Source organism: Cornus florida, unplaced genomic scaffold (genome assembly GCF_030987335.1).
Source record: "Cornus florida cultivar Cherokee Brave unplaced genomic scaffold, ASM3098733v1 CherokeeBrave_3.0.0_Hap2_Chr04, whole genome shotgun sequence".
NCBI lineage: Eukaryota > Viridiplantae > Streptophyta > Magnoliopsida > Cornales > Cornaceae > Cornus > Cornus florida.
In genome coordinates, this window is record NW_026775574.1 from 59,677,190 (window position 1) to 59,695,580 (window position 18,391).

General features: G+C 38.8%; 1 protein-coding gene across 6 annotated transcripts in view; it reads left to right on the forward strand.

The window, feature by feature from the left end:
* LOC132303338 (ubiquinone biosynthesis O-methyltransferase, mitochondrial-like) overlaps positions 1-18,391 on the forward strand; it is a 60,022-nt gene that overhangs the window by 24,621 nt on the left and 17,010 nt on the right. For 5 of the 6 annotated variants that reach the window (XM_059800563.1, XM_059800558.1, XM_059800564.1 and 2 more), the window contains 2 exons: positions 7,888-7,965; positions 14,141-14,189. In XM_059800563.1, the coding sequence (XP_059656546.1) occupies positions 7,888-7,965; positions 14,141-14,189 (127 nt within the window). The remainder of the gene's footprint in view (positions 1-7,887; positions 7,966-14,140; positions 14,190-18,391) is intronic. The other variant, XM_059800560.1, reaches the window with a different exon arrangement.

The window sequence follows — 18,391 nt, forward strand, 5'->3', positions numbered from 1 at the left end:
AAGGGCAGACCATCCCTCAGAGGATGCTTCCAATTTAAAAACTCATTGGACAAGACGGGGATCCATTGAGATACTTTAGGAGTGACCTGTGCAACAAGCGATACGCACAGATGGCACAGAATGCCATTTGCCCTTGTGCAATGTGAACTTCATGATGTAACTCTCCCCTTACCACTTACAACATAGGGGGCTATAAGTCGGAATACCCTTTTAGAACCTCCAGTTTAGGAAAGGAATTTGAGAAAAGCAGGACAAATATGAACTGTACTACTACAAAGGAATCCCGGCCCATTTCACTAGGGCTGTTTTATTTCAAAAAAGAGAAAATAAATTGTGTTGGGTTGGGGTGGTTGGGCTTAGGCTTTATCTATGGTAACTTGAATATATAGACATATGGAATTTTGTGTGTGTATGTGTATACATGCTATACATATATATACTTGTGTGTTCATGTGCTCAAAACGAGCCTCTAAGTGGGCTTTTTCACGAATGTTTTCACGAACGAACGAGCCAAGCAGAGCATTGTTTGAGCTTGGCTCATTTAATATACAAGCCCAATAATTTTGTTTGAGCTTGGTTACGAACATGAACTGAGCCCTTGTGGAGCCAAGCCATAGCTGTTCTCAAACAGATTGGTTCAATGGCAAACCCTAGGTGGAAGAGATTTTCTGGAGGAAAAGAGTCACAGCTAACACATATGGGACCAAATGAAAAACAACTCAAAAAGATTCCATTGTTGGTATCTATTTTCCCTAGAAATTTTACATGGTAAGAGGTTATTTTTTTCTTAGCTAGAGAAATCACCTCAAGGTTTGACAGATTTGTGAGCCTTGGTGAAGGGCAATCCTCATGTAAAGATTTGACTTGATGAAGCTTTGTCCTAGCTACTTTTTTTATTGGTTATTGTATAAAGAGCATCTATCAAGATTCAACTTCCTGAGGCCCTTACTCTCTCTCTCTCTCTCTCTATATATATATATATATATATATATATATATGTTGAAAAAGAGATATTCGGTTTTAATAAGACCAGATTTTAGGGGATATGATAGGCATGTAAATATAGATAGTCAATGACTAAGATTAGGAAATTCTATTAGTGTACAGCCTGTAGTCACAGCTTGTAGTTTCCTGTTACAGCCTGTAGTCACAGCCTGTAGTTTCCTTTTTTTAGCTCCTTGTATTTCCTATTTAACTAAAGCACTGTAAACTATTATTTGTACGACAATATACAGATTCTTTTCAGTCTTGAAATCGCCTATTTGGTATCAGAGCATCTTACCGATTCTTTTGAAAATAAAAAACCCCTAGCCGTCCCTTTTTTTCTCTCTTCCAAACAACCCTAATCACCATGTCTGATGACGTACCTGAGTCCAAGACCAAGACCTCTGAGTTCCAAGTCCAAAACTCTCAGACACACTCAGTCCAGATTACCACAATTCGACTGAACGGTGAAAATTTCCTTCGCTGGTCCAGTCCGTGCAGATGTACATCTGAGGCAGAGGCAAAATCGGCTACTTGACGGGAGAAAAGAAAGAACCGAAACCTGAAGATCCATCCTACACGACCTCGGATGCAGAGAATTCGATGGTGATGACCTGATTGGTGAATTCTATGGAGGAGGATATCAGTTCTAATTATATTTGTTACCACACAGCAAAAGAACTCTGGGACAATGTCAACCAGATGTATTCAGACCTGGGAAATCAGTCTCAAGTCTATGAACTAACGCTGAAACTCGGAGAGATCCGTCAAGGAGATAACAGTGTTACAAAATATTTCAACTCTCTAAAACGTTTGTGGCAGGACCTTGATTTGTTCAGCGATTATGAGTGGAAATCGCCTGAAGATTGCAACCATTACAAAAAAAAGGTAGAAGACAACCGCATCTTCAAGTTTCTCATTGGACTCAATGTCGAGTTTGATGAAGTGAGAGGCAGAATAATTGGACGACGACCCTTGCCTTTAATCGGTGAAGTCTTCTTCAAGGTTTGAAGAGAGGAAAGTCGCAGGCTGGTCATGCTTGGAAAAAAGTTATCAAATGGTGCTGTTGAGACCTCTGCCCTAGTCGCATCTGAAGCGAATATTGGCAGGAAACATGATGAAATGCCCCGTCTTTGGTGTGACCATTGCAACAAGCCTTGCCATACCCGTGAAACCTACTGGAAAATTCATGGCAAACCAGCGAATTGGAAGAGTAAGCAGGAAGGCAAATTCAACCAGGAAGGCAGATTCAACCGAGCCCCATCAGCTCATGAAGCCGAGACACTTCCCTTCAGCAAAGAACAGATGGATCATCTTTTAAAATTACTAAAATTCAATTCCTCATCTGGTACTCCTAATGCTTCTCTTGCTCAAACAGGTAACAACCCGAAGGCCTTACCTTGTCGTTCAAATTCCAGTGTTACCCCATGGATCATTGATTCAGGGGCTTCTGACCATATGACAAGTGTTTCTCATTTATTTCAAACTTATTCACCCTGTTCTAGCTATGAAAAAATCAGAATAGCCGATGGTTCTTATTCTCCTATTGCAGGCAAAGGTTTGGTAAAACTTCAAAAAATTATGGATCTTAAGTCTGTCCTTCATGTCCCTAAGCTTGCTTGTAACCTTTTATCAATTAGTAAATTGTCCAAAAACTCTAATTGTCGTGTTATCTTTTTTGAATCCTATTGTGAATTTCAGGACCAGAGCTTGGGGAAGACGATCAGCAGTGCTAAGATGATAGATGGTCTCTGCTATTTTGAAGATGATATTTCAAGTAATAAAAAGGCTCAAGGTCTGAGTAGTTTTCGTTCTATCCCTGTTAGAGAACAAATAATGCTATGGCATTTTAGACTAGGGCATCCTAGTTTCTCTTATCTTAAAAAATTATTTCCTACTTTGTTTAAAGGATTGGATTGTTCCATCTTTTTATTGTGAGAATTGTTTTTTATCAAAGAGTCATCGAACTACGTATTCTCCCAAACCTTACCAAACATCAAAACCATTTTATTTAATCCATAGTGATGTTTGGGGCCCCTTCTAGGATCACAACTCTTTCTGGAAAAAAATGGTTTGTGACTTTTATTGATGATCATACATGTTTGTGTTGGGTGTATTTAATGAATGAAAAATCTGAGGTTGAAAAATAATTCAAGGATTTTTATATGATGATTGAAAATCAATTTCAAACAAAAATTGGCATTCTTCATACTGATAACGGCACCAAATACTTTAATGAAGTTTTAGGAAGTTTTTTAACAGAAAAAGGAATTTTTCACCAATCCACTTGTGTTGACACGCCCTAACAAAACGGAATTGCTGAAAGAAAGAATAAACATTTACTTGAAGTTTCTCGTGCCATCATGTTTTCAATGAATGTTCCTAAGTATTTGTGGGGTGAAGCCGTTTTAACAGCAACATATTTGATTAACAGGATGCCTATTCGTGTTCTTAACTATTTTACACCCCTTGAAAGCCTTAAAAAAATCTTTTCCTGAAACTCGGATTTATTGCAACTTGCCTTTGAAAGTATTTGGGTGCACTGTCTTTGTCCATTTACCTAGTAGACTTCGGTCTAAATTGGATCCTCGGGCTGAAAAATGTGTATTTGTTAGGTATGCCCCGAATAAAAAGGGGTATAAATGCTTGAATCCGAAAACAAAAAAAAATGTTTATCAGTATGGATGTCTTTTTTCTAGAAAATCATCCTTATTTTCAGAAAACTGTTCTTCAGTGTGAGAAAGAGAGTGAAGAAAATTTTTGGGAGATTTCTACTAATATTCCCTTACCTAAAACTATTGTCTCACACTCTATTTCTCCTAACACTAATCTTTTTAAACAGGGAAATGATGTTCTAGAATTAAGAAACCCGGGGCCTCCTAGTCCTAATCTGCCGAGCCTTACTGTACCTCCAACAGGGGGAGAAATCCTACCAACGGTTCCAAAAAAACCAAATCCTGAGCTTCTGGTTTATAACAGGAAAAGACTCATCAAAAGAGTAGAGAGCTTACTATTGTACCCGAGCAAGGCCAATTAGAGGTCCCGAGCAATGACTCCCTGAACACTCAAGGTACTCTAAAACCTAACTTGTCTGCAGTTGTCCCTACTATTTCTGATCATACAGAGTCACCTAGCCAAGTTCTTGTAGACCTTGATATCCCTATAGCTGTTAGAAAAGGAATCCGAACCGGTACCCAGCATCCCATTGCCAAATACTTGTCTTAGGATAAACTTTCCCATAAACATAGGGCCTTTACTTCAAATATTTCTCACTTGTTTGTTCTAAGAAACATTCAGGAAGCACTAGATGATCCGAATTGGAAATCAACAGTGTTAGAGGAGATGAATGCTCTTAAAAGGAGTGGAACGTGGGAGATAGTTGACTTGCCCAAAGGAAAGAAAACTGTACGGCATTAAGTGTAAAGCTGATGGTAGTGTGGAAAGGTACAAGGTAAGACTTGTGGCGATAGGTTTTACACAAACGTACGGCATTGATTACCAAGAGACGTTTGCTCCTGTAGCAAAAATAAATTCTATCCGAGTCTTATTGTCGTTGGCAGTCAATTCTAACTGGCCATTACATCAGTTGGACATAAAAAATGCCTTTTTAAATGGAGACTTGGAAGAAGTGTTTATGAGCTTGCCACCTGGGTTCGAAGGAAAACACGGTTAGAGCAAAGTTTGTAAACTCAAAAAATCCCTGTACGGTTTGAAACAGTCTCCAAGAGCGTGGTTTGAACGCTTTGGAAAGGCTGTGAAGAGTCATGGGTATCATCAGAGTCAGGCAGACCATACCATGTTCTACAAACACGGTGAGGAAGGGAAAATTGCCATTTTAATTGTGTATGTGGATGATATAATTTTGACAGGTGATGACAGTGAAAAGTTGACCAGACTGAAGAAGAAACTTGCTAAAGATTTTGAAGTCAAAGATCTGGGAGCATTAAAATACTTCCTTGGAATGGAATTTGCCAGGTCAAGAGAAGGAATTTTCGTGAATCAACGAAAATATGTACTTGATTTGCTTAATGAGACAGGACTACTCGGGTGTAAAGTTGCTGACACTCCAATTGAAGTCAACCTAAAGTTAGAAGCTGCCGAACCCGAGAATATGGTTGATCGTGAAAGATATCAGAGATTGGTGGGAAGACTAATTTACTTATCTCACACACGCCCAGATATAGCATTTGCAGTCAGTATGGTGAGTCAGTTCATGCACTCTCCTGGACAGGAACACTTTGAAGCAGTGTACAGCATTCTGAGGTACTTAAAGGGCTCACCAGGTAAAGGACTTATGTTCAAGAAACAAGGTCATTTGCAAGTGGAGGTTTACACAGATGCTGATTGGGCAGGCAGTATAGTTGATAGACGATCTACCTCAGGATATTGCACCTTCATTGGAGGAAACTTAGTCACATAGCGAAGCAAGAAACAAAATGTAGTAGCGAGGAGTAGTGCAGAAGTCGAGTTCAGAGCACTCGCCCATGGGATTTGTGAAGCTATGTGGTTAAAAAGACTCCTTGAAGATTTGAAAGTTATTGTTTCTCCAATGAGAGTCTACTGTGACAACAAGGCTGCCATTTCAATTGCTCATAATCCAGTCCTCCACGACAGAACCAAACATGTGGAAGTTGACAAACACTTTATCAAGGAAAAGCTTGACTGTGGTATGATTTGCATTCCTTATGTCTCTATTACTGAACAAGCTGCAGAAATCCTTACCAAAGGACTACACAAGAGACAGTTTGAAGTTTTAAGAAGCAAGCTAGCTATGGAAGACATCTACAAGCTAGCTTGAGGGGGAGTGTTGAAAAAGAGAGATTCGGTTTTAATAAGACCAGATTTTAGGGGATATGATAGGCGTGCATATATAGTTAGTCAATGACTAAGGTTAGGAAATTCTGTTAGTATACAGCCTGTAGTCACAGCCTGTAGTTTCCTGTTACAGCCTGTGGTCACAGCCTGTAGTTTCCTTTTTTTAGCTCCTTGTATTTCCTATTTAACTAAAGCATTGTAAACCATTCGTTGTACGGCAATATACAGATTCTTTTCAATCTTGAAATCGCCTATTATATACAATAGATATAAATATATATAATCCTTTTTTTTTTTGGAGGGGGGTGGTGGGTGGGGTTGATTCTTACAATGATTTGAGATGTACCATGACTGAATAAAGATCAAAGAAACTACTGCAATCCCATATTTGGTTATGTTTGTACAGAAAAGTTGGTTGAAATTTTGAGGTACTGCAGGGCAAATCGACTGTTATTCCTTCCCAAAATATAAAGCTTATCTCACGTCTTATGGACTCTTATTCCCTAGAGACATCATATAATACCCATAATTGTTAACTTCTGCTCCATTTTACTTTGACATCAAGAGGTGCCGAGGAAGAAAGAAATGAGAAGCAAGTGAATTCTACTGTGATAACCCAAATACTACCAGTCCTTAACAGAAAGTACCACATAAAGAGTGAGATACAATGATAAAGATACACTTGTTTTGCAGGCTCTTTTAGTTTCACATACAAAACACCTATTGGAAGAAAGTGTCTTTTAATTCGTTCCTTTCAGCACATTTATATCCATGGTTCTTATACTTGTATCACTATATACTGAAGCTAGTGGCTGCCTTATTCTAAAAATTTGTTACTGAAGCTAGTGACTGCCTTATTCTAAAAATTTGTTCTTTAGCTTTGAGCAACCATAGATGGCTCAGTAGATAATATATTCATAGCAGAAAAAATTGTGGACCCATATAGTGTCTTGTTGTGGGAGCAAGTTCTGAACTGGTCTTGAGACAGCTATCCAACAAGGAAGTGTATGCTATTACCTTTGGTGCCAGAAGATTGTTGACCCATTACCTGCTTTTTGGGGGCATGTTTCACATTACTCCTTCGAAGCTTTTTTACACAATTGCTAAACCATACATTTTTTTGTTCTTTTCTTCTTCCTTCTCATTTTCTTTTCTTTTCCTTTTTTTTAGTAGAACATGCATTCCTTACATAGCAAAATGGCTCGAATGTCTTTGGTAGTGCATTAATGTTCGCTTAAGAGTAGGTGTACTCTTTAGTGCATGGTCTTTACCATATTTATGTGTGCATGGTTTATAGTTATATATATATGTTGGGGCAGCGGAAGCACACAAATAAAAAAGATTCAAAGAAAGCCAACAAAGCAATCACTCACAAACACAAGATATACATGGTTCAGCCAAAACCGGCCTACATCCATGGGTGAGAAGAGATTCCACTATGATTTGTAGAGAAATTACAACAATAGAGTACCAACACCACCACTCCACGAGCCTATTTCCTTGCTACCAGCGTCGCCGGAGTTTTTCCTACTCTACCAACCCACTTGCTACCTCTACCCATCAACAATTCCCTCATGAGACTACATCTCACTCATTCTCATAACTCTCATCCGAAAGCCTATGCTTCTATTTATAGAGTTCCAAACCCAATTCCTTGTTGGACAAGGATTACAATTTCTTAGAGACCAAGACTTGCCAAACAAGAAATTACTAAACAGAATACAACTCTAAAATAGAAACATAATTAGAATAGGAATTTGAGACACAAATTCCAACAATATATATATATATATATATATATAAAGAAACCCTATTATTGTAATTTCACTTGTCATTTTGTTGTTGGTGCTGTTGCTTGGCTCTTTCACAATATTTGCAAGAATAATAACCCCTCAAGATCTTAAGACAAAAAATATGACAGTTGTCTTACATATCCTAGTGGCTTTATAAAGACACATGTCTTTGACAATAAACAAATTGTTGTTTTTTAGTTTAACTTATATTTGCTTTGATGAAATTTTACCCAAGTACAATTTCGAACTAGAACTGATTGTTGTGTACTTTTATTCTCTTCTTTTGCTTGTTCAGCCTTTGGCACGAATGGGAGCTACTGTAATGGGAGTCGATGCTGTGGAGAAGAACATCAAGATTGCGCGCCTTCATGCGGTACGGTTTATTCTAATATAGAACAAGGAAAAATATTAATTCTATATATATATATATATATATATTGTATGTGCATGTGTGATCATACCAAACAATAGGGAATTATTAATAGAAATTATCAAGATAAATTAGAATTCTTATCAGCAGCCAGGACGCCACTATATATTTCCTTGTGATTTCTAGTTACATTAATTTTGGTGTTTTCCATTGCCTTAGTATTACTCTCACATGATTTGTTTTTCCATCTAGAGCCCAATTCATATCCAAATAGCACAAACCTCCTATTTCTTTACCAAGATCAAGCTTCGCTCCCATAAGAAGATCCTGAAAGACACAATGCATATTAAATAATGTTACTGAATATTTAAGAGCTTTAGTAATCTAACTAATGGGCAGTAGGTAACCAGTTAAACATGGAACATGTAAGATGGTACAGAGAGACATGGAAGAAGTTAGAGGAATGAAACCTTCCCCAGACACAATAGAAGTAGACCTGTTGTACAGTATTGTATGAGTTGTCACACGTGTGCTATTAGTATTGTATGAATTGTCACCTACCCCTCATTACCATATATAGAATTACCATATACAGGGTTTGTTTGTTCTCCACTCACCTACTCCCGTAGCTTCTCCTATATAAACACCATTGTATTATTGTATTACTCACTCAAGAAGATATACGTTTTCATATATTCTCTCTCTCCCTCTCTTTCTACATGGTATCAGAGCGGAAATCGATCCCTCTTTAAATTTTTTTTTAGTCTTATTCATACTCCGGTCTTGATTCCATCTCGGCTTTCTCTCAACCATCTCTTCTCGGCAATCTCTCTTCCGTGATCTCAGTTCTTATCTTGGCAATCTCTCTTGGATCCTTCCTCGGCTTTCTCTCAGCAATCTCTTCTTTGCGATCTATCCTCTATGATCTTAGTTCTCGTCTCGGCCATCTTTCTCGAATCCCTCCTCGACTCTCTCCTCGATAATTTCTCTCGGGTTTATCTCGGCTAGATCTTGGTTCTCTTATCTCGGCTCCCTCTCACTACTATATCTCATTTGTTCGGCAGCTCTTGGATACTAAGGAATCCCATCTACTTGGGTCAATCGCTAGCACCAAACTGAAAGGCTCAAACTACCTTCAATGGTCTCGAGCCATAGAGGTGTTCTTACGGGCTTAAGGAAAACTGTCAAATCTTAAATCAACCTATTGTTGTTCGGAAAGGTAAACGGTCTTGTACCAATCACCATATCTCCAATTTTGTATCATACAATAAATTGTCCCCTTCCTTTCAAGCTTTTTCTTTGTCATTATCCTTCATTGCTCTTCCGAAGTCCTACAAGGAGGCACTTTCTCATCTAGGGTGGAGGAAAGCTATGGAAGAAGAAATAAACCTTTAAAATTGAATCATACTTGGGACCTTGTTCCTAAGCCTGCTGATACTCAGGTTGTTGGTTGTCGTTCGGTTTTTATTGTTAAACAGAAGCCTGATGGTACTGTTGACCGTCTCAAAGCTCGACTTGTTGCTAAAGGCTACACTCAGACTTATGGCCTTGATTATATTGAGACGTTCTCTCCTGTGGCCAAACTGAATTCTGTTCATGTAATAATCTCTCTTGCAGCTAATCTAGACTGGCCACTTCATCAACTTGATGTTAAAAATGCCTTTCTGCACGGTGACCTTACTGAGACAGTCTATATGACTCAACCACCTGGGTTTGAGTATAAGGGTGAGTGTGTGTGTCATCTCAAAAATTCTATCTATGGCCTCCAACAATCCCCTCGTGCATGGTTTGATAAGTTCAGTAAAGCAGTGGTAGCTCATGATATGACCAGAAGCTAGGTTGACCACTCTCTCTCTTTTAAGAAAAGGGGAAATTGTTTTGTTAATCGGTGTTGCCTATGCAAGTAGGATGGGGAGTCAGTTGATCATCTCCTAATGCATTGCTCTGTAGCGCACGATTGCTGGAATCTTATTTTTGGCCTATTTGGCATGTGTTGGGTAATGTCACGTTCTACTAAGGAGTTGATTCATGCTTGGAGAGGTTGTTGTGTTAGTAGGAGTGTTAGTGATTATTGGAGATCTGTCCCACATTGTGTTTGGTGGTGCATCTGGAAGGAGAGAAATAGTAGAATGTTTGAAGGGAAGGAGTCGTCTACAGCAACATTGAAACTTTTTATTATTTGTTCTCTTTTTAGTTATGCGAAGAGGAGTTCTTGTTCCTCTTCTGATAACTTAATTACTTTTTTAGATTCTTTGGGGCCTTAGACCCCGGTTTCTCTAATGTTTATCAAACGCGTTCCCCTATTGAACGCCTTTTTTAATTTTTTATTACTTATCAAAAAAAAAAAAAAACGAAACGTGGTATTATGATTCTTGTGGTGTATGTAGATGATATCGTTATCACCGGCAGTGATAAAGATGGGATACAAGTTCTAATTCATCACTTGAGTTCTAGCTTCCTTACTAAGGATTTAGACAAACTTCGGTATTTTCTAGGAATTGAGGTCGCTCGGTCGAAGCAAGGCATTAGTCTTTCTCAGCAGAAGTATACTCTTGATCTCTTACAAGATACTGGATATCTTGGTTCGAAACCTGTAACTACACCCATGGAGACTAATGTGAAACTTACGGTGGATAATGGTGACCTACTCGATGATCCAGAGATGTATCGGAGACTTGTAGGTAAACTTATTTATCTCACAATCACTCGTCCAAACATCTTCTATGCAGTCAGTGTTGTGAGCTAGTTCATGACCAATCCTCGGGTACCTCACATGGAGGCAGTTGTACGCATCTTGAAGTCTTAAGGGTGCTCCGGGGCATGGTCTACTTTATCGATCTTCTGGACATCTTCGGATTGAGGGATGCATAGATGCAGATGGGCCGGTTTGATCGACGGTCCACCACGAGTTACTGCACCTTCATAGGAGATCTAGTAACTTGGAGGAGTAAGAAACAGTCAGTTGTCGCTCGTTCCAGTGATGAAGCAGAGTATCGTGCCATGGCACTCACTGTCTGTGAACTTACTTGGTTGAAAACTCTTTTACAAGAATTTGGGATTTCAGTCCAGTACCCAATTCCTCTCCATTGTGACAATTAGGCAGCTATTCATATTGCTAGCAATCCAGTCTACCATGAGAGCACTAAACACATTGAAGTAGATTGCCATTTTATTCGATCTAAAGTTGACTCGAATGAGATTGTTACACCTTTTGTTCCTTCTGGTAGACAGCTGACAGACATCTTCACTAAGGCACTTCCTAAGAACTCTATTGATTCCATATGTAACAAGCTGGGAGTTATTGACATTTACTCTCCAGCTTGAGGGGGAGTGTTATACAGTATTGTATGAGTTGTTACACGTGTACAGTCAGTATTGTATAAGTTGTCACCTACCCCTCATTACCATATATAGAATTACCATGTATAGGGTTTACTTGTTCTCCACTCACCTACTTCCATAGCTTCTCCTATATAAACACCATTGTATTATTGTATTACTCACTCAATAGGATATACGTTTTCATATATTCTCTTTCTCACTCTCTCTCTTTCAAAAAGACCCATTTGCTGTTTTAACACTTTGTACTAGGATAACTACTATAAGAAGAAAAAAAACTAGATTCATGTGTAACATGATTAGTAGTACCCAAATCTATAATCCAAGACAACTAGACATGCTCAATGCTGATCCAAAGTTACCTTTATTGGCTGAGTTACAAGAAGTATCTTTTGAAGATAACTTATGAGCATACTCTTTCATCATTTGATCTACCTGGGCCTGAGAATCCTGTGGCGAGACAGAACCAGAGGATTTAGAGGTAAGCTTAGATTTGTTTCTGTGTCTACAGTTTGAAGAATCGAGGCCTTAAGATGTTAGTCCTAGAATAGGTTAGAGGTAATCACTCAGTCCAGTGATCCACCTTGGCCACGCTCAAATCCCATGTTTCTTTTTATTTTCTCTCTTTCTCACACTATTGCTCTAGTACCATGTTTATTAAGAGAGAAAATTTATTTGAATATTTCTTCTTAATGTGTTTACATATTGTACAAATATATATAGGAAAGAGGGAAAACCATACAAGGAAAAAAAGTCTAAAACAAAACCCTACAATTACTTATCAAAAAAAAAAAACCCTACAATCTGCTCCTAACTTACAGCAATTATTATAATCAAATCTCTAAAATAAAGGAGCTAAATATGGAAGCAACTACAGAAAGTCTTAAGGCTGGAAGACCTGCTGTTTATACAAATAATATTAAGCTAATTAGCTGTCACAACTAAAATCTTCCAACACCGCCTTCCGGCTTGAATGAAACAAGCCCACAACCTGATCACCCTCACCTTCGAAAGTCACTCCAACAAGGTTACCCATTGTCCCATCATTCTCCTTCAACCACCTCTCCCTGTTGATCCCACCCTCCCCACTCTCATCAATAGCGACCTCCTCCCCCTCTTTCCCTGGCCCTATTACTGCCAAGCTCTGTTACATGGACTCTTCAAAAGTACTTAAAGTACCCGTGTCGGACACCTATCCCTCGGATATGGGTATAGGATATGTGTCCAACACTTTTGGTTGGACATGTACTTAAAAAGCATATCCAATCATTCAATTACATTATATTATTACTTTAAAATGAGTTAAATGCCTATATTGAACATTATATTAGATAAAAACATTACTTTACTCTAGAAAATAAAATAATTAATAAAATGAATATTTAGCCGTGTCCGTGTGTCCTTCTATTTGGAGATTTGACACATTCGACGCATGGATACATACCCGTGTCCGACACCCGTACCCGAGTCCATGTAACATGGCTGCCAAGGGAACCATCAGGCTGCTATCCATGTCCTTACACCCCTTCTCAAGGCACCAAATCCATGTCTCCATTCGCAACGTCGCAGGCATCCCATCCCAATAAAAAACGGAAGCTTATGATCTATTGCAAGCCAGAGGAGTGCAAAAAAATCCTTCTTAATCGTCTTCATTCTCAACTGACCCAACATCCACATATCTGTTAATCCCTTTCAACATCTTGTGTAAACGGAGCTCTTTAATAAAAACAGAGGCAGTTTCATCACTTAGACGGAGTCGAACATCTTGTCCTACTCACCGTGATCTCATTATCCTCATCGACAGTGTGAGAACCATCAACAATACATTCTAAGGCCCCTGAACCTCCGGAGTAATCAGAGACCTCCCCACTCTCCTCCTCCGATCAGCCTTCTGTTACCCCTTCATTAACCGGTGAAAATTTCTGAAAATCTGGCATCAAACCCACATCCTTCTTTCCCACAGAACTCTTCAACATCCCACAAGGAGTAGAGAAGGATGGGATTGAATGAGGAAGCTGATCTGAAAAAAATGATGGTTTCGAAGAGGTTACCAAACACGCTTCCATGTTTTAGAAGCAAAAAACATGAAACAGAATTGGTTGCCAGATGGAGCCAAAAAGCGAAATAACTAAATACAGAACTTTTTTTAAGGAGCTTTACCATCATCACCAATATTGGAAAGTCTTTACTTGATACTAATCTAGTTGATTCTATTGTTGGTTTACCTAGTATGGTCCCTGTTAAGCAAGAGTGCGCTTAGAGGAGTAGACTGGATACAGCCCTAACCTTTGGCATTATTTGTACAAAGTGGTCGCTCACAGGGTTTGAGTCCTTGTTCTCACGCTTGATAGATCAAACTCTACCCATAGCACAATGAAGTGGAGTTTCATGGTGTAGACTGCATCTTGTTTATTCTATAGTTTGTTGGTAGTTCTTTAATGTTGAGATCCTTTTTGAATGATTGGTTGCTGGGTTAAAATATCTTTCCGAACTACTCTGAAGTGATACACAAGCATGTTTTGTCATTCACCTATTATTTTGGCTCCTTGTTTCATTTATATTTTGCTCATACCCCCCTCCCCTCCCAAAACACCGGACATATGCCTACCCACAAAACAAAAATATTTTTCTTATTAATTCTCAGATTCTAAATTATCTGTGGGGTTGGTATTCTTTAGTTTTGAATTGTCACCGCTGTCATAATGATCCAAATGAATTGTCTTTCATACTCTGGAGTTTGTGGTGATTAGGGTTTACATTGATCAGTAGATTTTTACTATCTATTGAATTGTGCTTTAAATTCTAACATGGAAACTTACAAGCTTTGCTTACTTTCTAGGTTTTGGATCCAGTGACTTCAGCAATCGAGTATCGTTGTACAACAGCTGGTACACCGTACATGTCAAATTTTTTTTGTTTTCTTTGACATAATCTGTTTGTTCAAATATTTACTCCTACATGTATATTACACTCCTGTATTTACATGTATTGGATCCTTTGAATTGGCTGACCGCTGTTTGTGAACAAGAGTTCTTAAAAATAAAACTTTTAAGGTTTTAAGTATCACATGATTAGTGGGTTCCATTTTCTAGGATACAATCAATTTTTTTGAAGAAATGAAGCCTTACCACATCTGGAGCCAGTTCGTACTACTTTCTTTTGAATTTTTCCTGCACTATGAACTGCAGTTACTGATTTTTTATTTTTTTTTATCAAGTTCTGGTTGCAAGTATGAGTTGGTGAATTCGATATCAAAAATTTTGGTGGCTAGATTTTTGCTTCGATTTGCGCAAGGCTTTTAAAACCATAGTTGTTAAAATCGCGATTCTGGATCTATTTATTAATACTTTTTTGTTAAATAAATAATGTATTAAAAAGCGTTCAAAACGGGAACGCATCCCACAAGAGCTACAAATGACTAGAAAGGGCCTCAAAGAACCCAAAAGATCAACAAACTCTATCCCCCTAGAACCAAAAAAAAAAGTGCTAATAATGGTGAATTTCAAAGACTTAATAGGATTTTCCTTTCCTTCGAAAGATCTCCTATTTCTCTCAAGCCAAATGCACCACAAAACACAAAGGTGTAACCCTCCAAAAATCATGAACTTGAACCCCCAATGTACATCCTTTCCAAGCCTCAATCAAACATTTGGAAGACCTCGACATAACCCACTGATACTTGAACAACCCCCTAACTTCAAAATCCAACAATCCCGCTCTACTGGGCAATGCAAAAGAAGGTGATCAACCGTTTCCTCATCATTCTTGCACATAAAGCACCAGTTAACCAAAATCCGTCTCCTTCTCCTTATAGATTATCTTGAGTCAAAATCTTCCCTAAGATGGATGTCCGTGCAAAAAATGCCACTTTGAGCAGAGCCTTCGAATGCCAAATAGCCCTCCATGGAAAGGGAGGGTCAGAGTATCCAAAAGACACCTATAAAGAGATCTAACATCAAAGCCACCCTGACAAGAGGAAAGCCACATCCAAGAGTCAGAAACACTCCCATGATCTCCTGTTGATCTCCAAAAAACCAATAATATCCTCAATTTCCCAGTCCTGAAAATGCCTCAAGAAACGATCATCCCATACCGTTCTCCCACTATCAAGGCGATAACAATCAACCACTATAGCTTGACAAATTGAAACAATCCGAAAGCGTCCGGGGAAAGTGAGCGCAAGAGTACGATCACCACACCAAATGTCCTCCCAAAAGCGGATTCCCCTGCCATCCCGGACTCGAAACCTAATATGTTTAGAGAATCCATCCCATCCCTTCCGAATAAATTTCCAGTCCCCAACTCTACTTAGGAGTCTCACCTCATAAGAGCACCAGCCCCCTCTCAACTCCCCCCATATTTGTCCACAACCACCCTCCGCCATAATTTGTGCCTCTTAAATCCCAATCTCCATAGCCATTCCCCGAAGATGAACTTTCGGCCGATTGATTATCTAGAAACATTTGCTCCAGTTGCAAAGATGAATTCTAATACGTGTCCTCCTTTCTTTGGCAGCCAATTTGAATTGTCCTTTACATCAGATGGATGTAAAGAATGTTTTCCTTTATGGTGACTTGGAGGAAGAGGTGTATATGACTATGCTACCAGGATTTAAGCTTGCCAATAGTCAGAATTTAGTGTGTAAACTTAATCTTGTATGGGTTAAAACAGCCACCGCGTGCTTGGTTTGAGAGGTTCAGCACTGCTGTGAAAAGAGTAGGGTACACACATAGTCAGGCAGATCATACTCTCTTCATCAAGAAGCACTAGGGTTGCACCACTGCCCTTACTGTATATGTTGATGATATTGTTATCAGTGGAAATGATCCAGAAAAGATTCATTGAAAGAAGTCATTCTTGGGAACAGAGTTCGAGGGTAAAGACCTCGGATCATTGAGATACTTTCTTGGCATTGAGGTGTGCAGATCCAAGAAAGGGGTGTTCATTTTTCAACGGAAGTATGTGTTAGATTGTTAGCTGAAACCGGTAGGATTGGAGCTAGACCTATTAATATTCCCATTGAGCAGAATCATAAGCTTAATGATGTGGATGGCGACGCATTAGATGATGTGGGAAGGTTTCAGCGATTGGTTGGGAGACTGGTTTACCTAACTCTCATGCTCCCGGATATTTTCTACGCTGTTAGTGTGATTAGTCAGTTCATGCATGGTCCACATACACCTCATCTTAAGGCAGCTCATCATATTCTCCACTACCTCAAAGGTTCACCCGGTAAGGGGATGTTGTTTGGTCGTTATGGCCACTTGCGTGTTGAAGCCTATACAGATGTTGATTGGGCAGGGTTTATCACAAATCAATGATCTACCTCAGGATATTGCACATTTGTTGGAGGTAATCTTATTTCATAGCGAAGCAAGAAAAAGTCTGTAGTAGCTAGATCTAGTGCAGAGGCTGAGTTTAGATTGTACATGGAGTTTGTGAGTTGTTATGGCTACTAACTATGTTGGATGAGTTGGGTTATCCTGTTCGCTAGTCAATGAAGTTGTATTATGACAACAAGACTGCTATTAGAATTGCCCATAGTCCAGTTTAACATGGCAAGATAAATCATATTGAAGTTTTCATCTTGGGCTAATTTGTTCTCCATACATCAACACACATGATCAGGTGGCTGATATTTTGACTAAGGGTGTGAGCAAGACTTGCTTGCAAAATATGTTAGTCAAGCTGGGCATGATAGATATCTTTGCACCAGCTTGAGAGAGAGTGTTGTCAGGGGCTTATTTGTTATTAACTATATAATGTTGGATTCTTATGTGTAATTTTTGAAACTTGTTAGTATTAATAGAATGTGGTGGAAGGATGAAATTATTCTTTCATTCATTTTCTCTTTCCCCATCTCTTTCTCTCTTCCTCCTCCTCCTTCTTCTTCTTCTTCTTCTTCTTCTTTACTCTTGTTTCGATTTTCTCTTAAAGTCAACACTTTAAGTGCGCCGGTTCGGGAAAGTGGCATAGTCCACATTGAGGGTGATATTAGGGGAAGAGGAAGACCAAAGTTAATGTGGATAGAGTTACTAAAGAAAGATATGATACCATGTGGATTGACTGATCACCTTCTTTTGCATTACCTGTGGCTCACGACTGTTGGTGTGTTATCCTTGGCTTGTTTGGTGTTAAGTGGGTTATGCCTAGGTCTACGAGAGGATTGATTGATGCTTGGATAGGATGCCTTGTGGGGCCCCTTGCCCGTGATTTCTGGACAGCGACACCCTTTTGTGTTTGGTGGTGCATTTGGAAGGAGCGGAATAGTAAATCTTTTGATGGAGTGGAATCTTCTTTAGGGGCCCTAAAGTTTCTTCTTGTTAGCTCTTTTTTTTGTTGGGTTATGGGGAGTTACTGTAAATCTATAGAGGGGATAGTTGATTTTTTGGGTTCCTTGAGCCCTTAGGTTCTTTTTGGCTTTGGCCTTTGTGTTGTTTTTTTGGGATGCGTTCCCCTTTTGAACGCTTTCTAATACATTTTTACTTATAAAAATAAAATAAAAAAAAATATATAGGAGTCATGTAGCCGACCCCAAGTAATTGGGAAAAGGCTTGGTTGTTGTTGTATATAGTGTTCTTAATTCTTATCAATTGGTTTTGGCATAGCAATCAATTTTTTGACATTGGAAACAGGCAAGAGGTAGTTAATATTTGATAAAATACGTGTATATATATATATATATATATATATTTCAAATGGGGAACACAACCCATTAAAGCTACACAAGGCCTGATAGTGCCCCTAAACTCTCAAAGCTTTGAACATTCAAAACTTTTGTTATTATCAATGTATTATTAAAATCTATAATTTTTTTTTTTTTTTTTTTTGATAATTAAAGATTGTATAAAAAGTGTTCAAAAGGGGAACACATCCCTCAAAAGCTACACAAGGCCAAATAGGGCTTCTAAACTCTCAATGTTTGAGAAATCATAGAATTTCCCTCTTTTTTGTTCGGTCCAAGGCAGAAAATCTATGATTTCTCAAACCTTTTTGGGGGGGGGGGGGGGGGGGGGAACTTTCCCATCTTTACATGATTTTGGTAAATCTGCAGTCGACTTTGTAATTTTACTGGCAATGGAAACTGGGG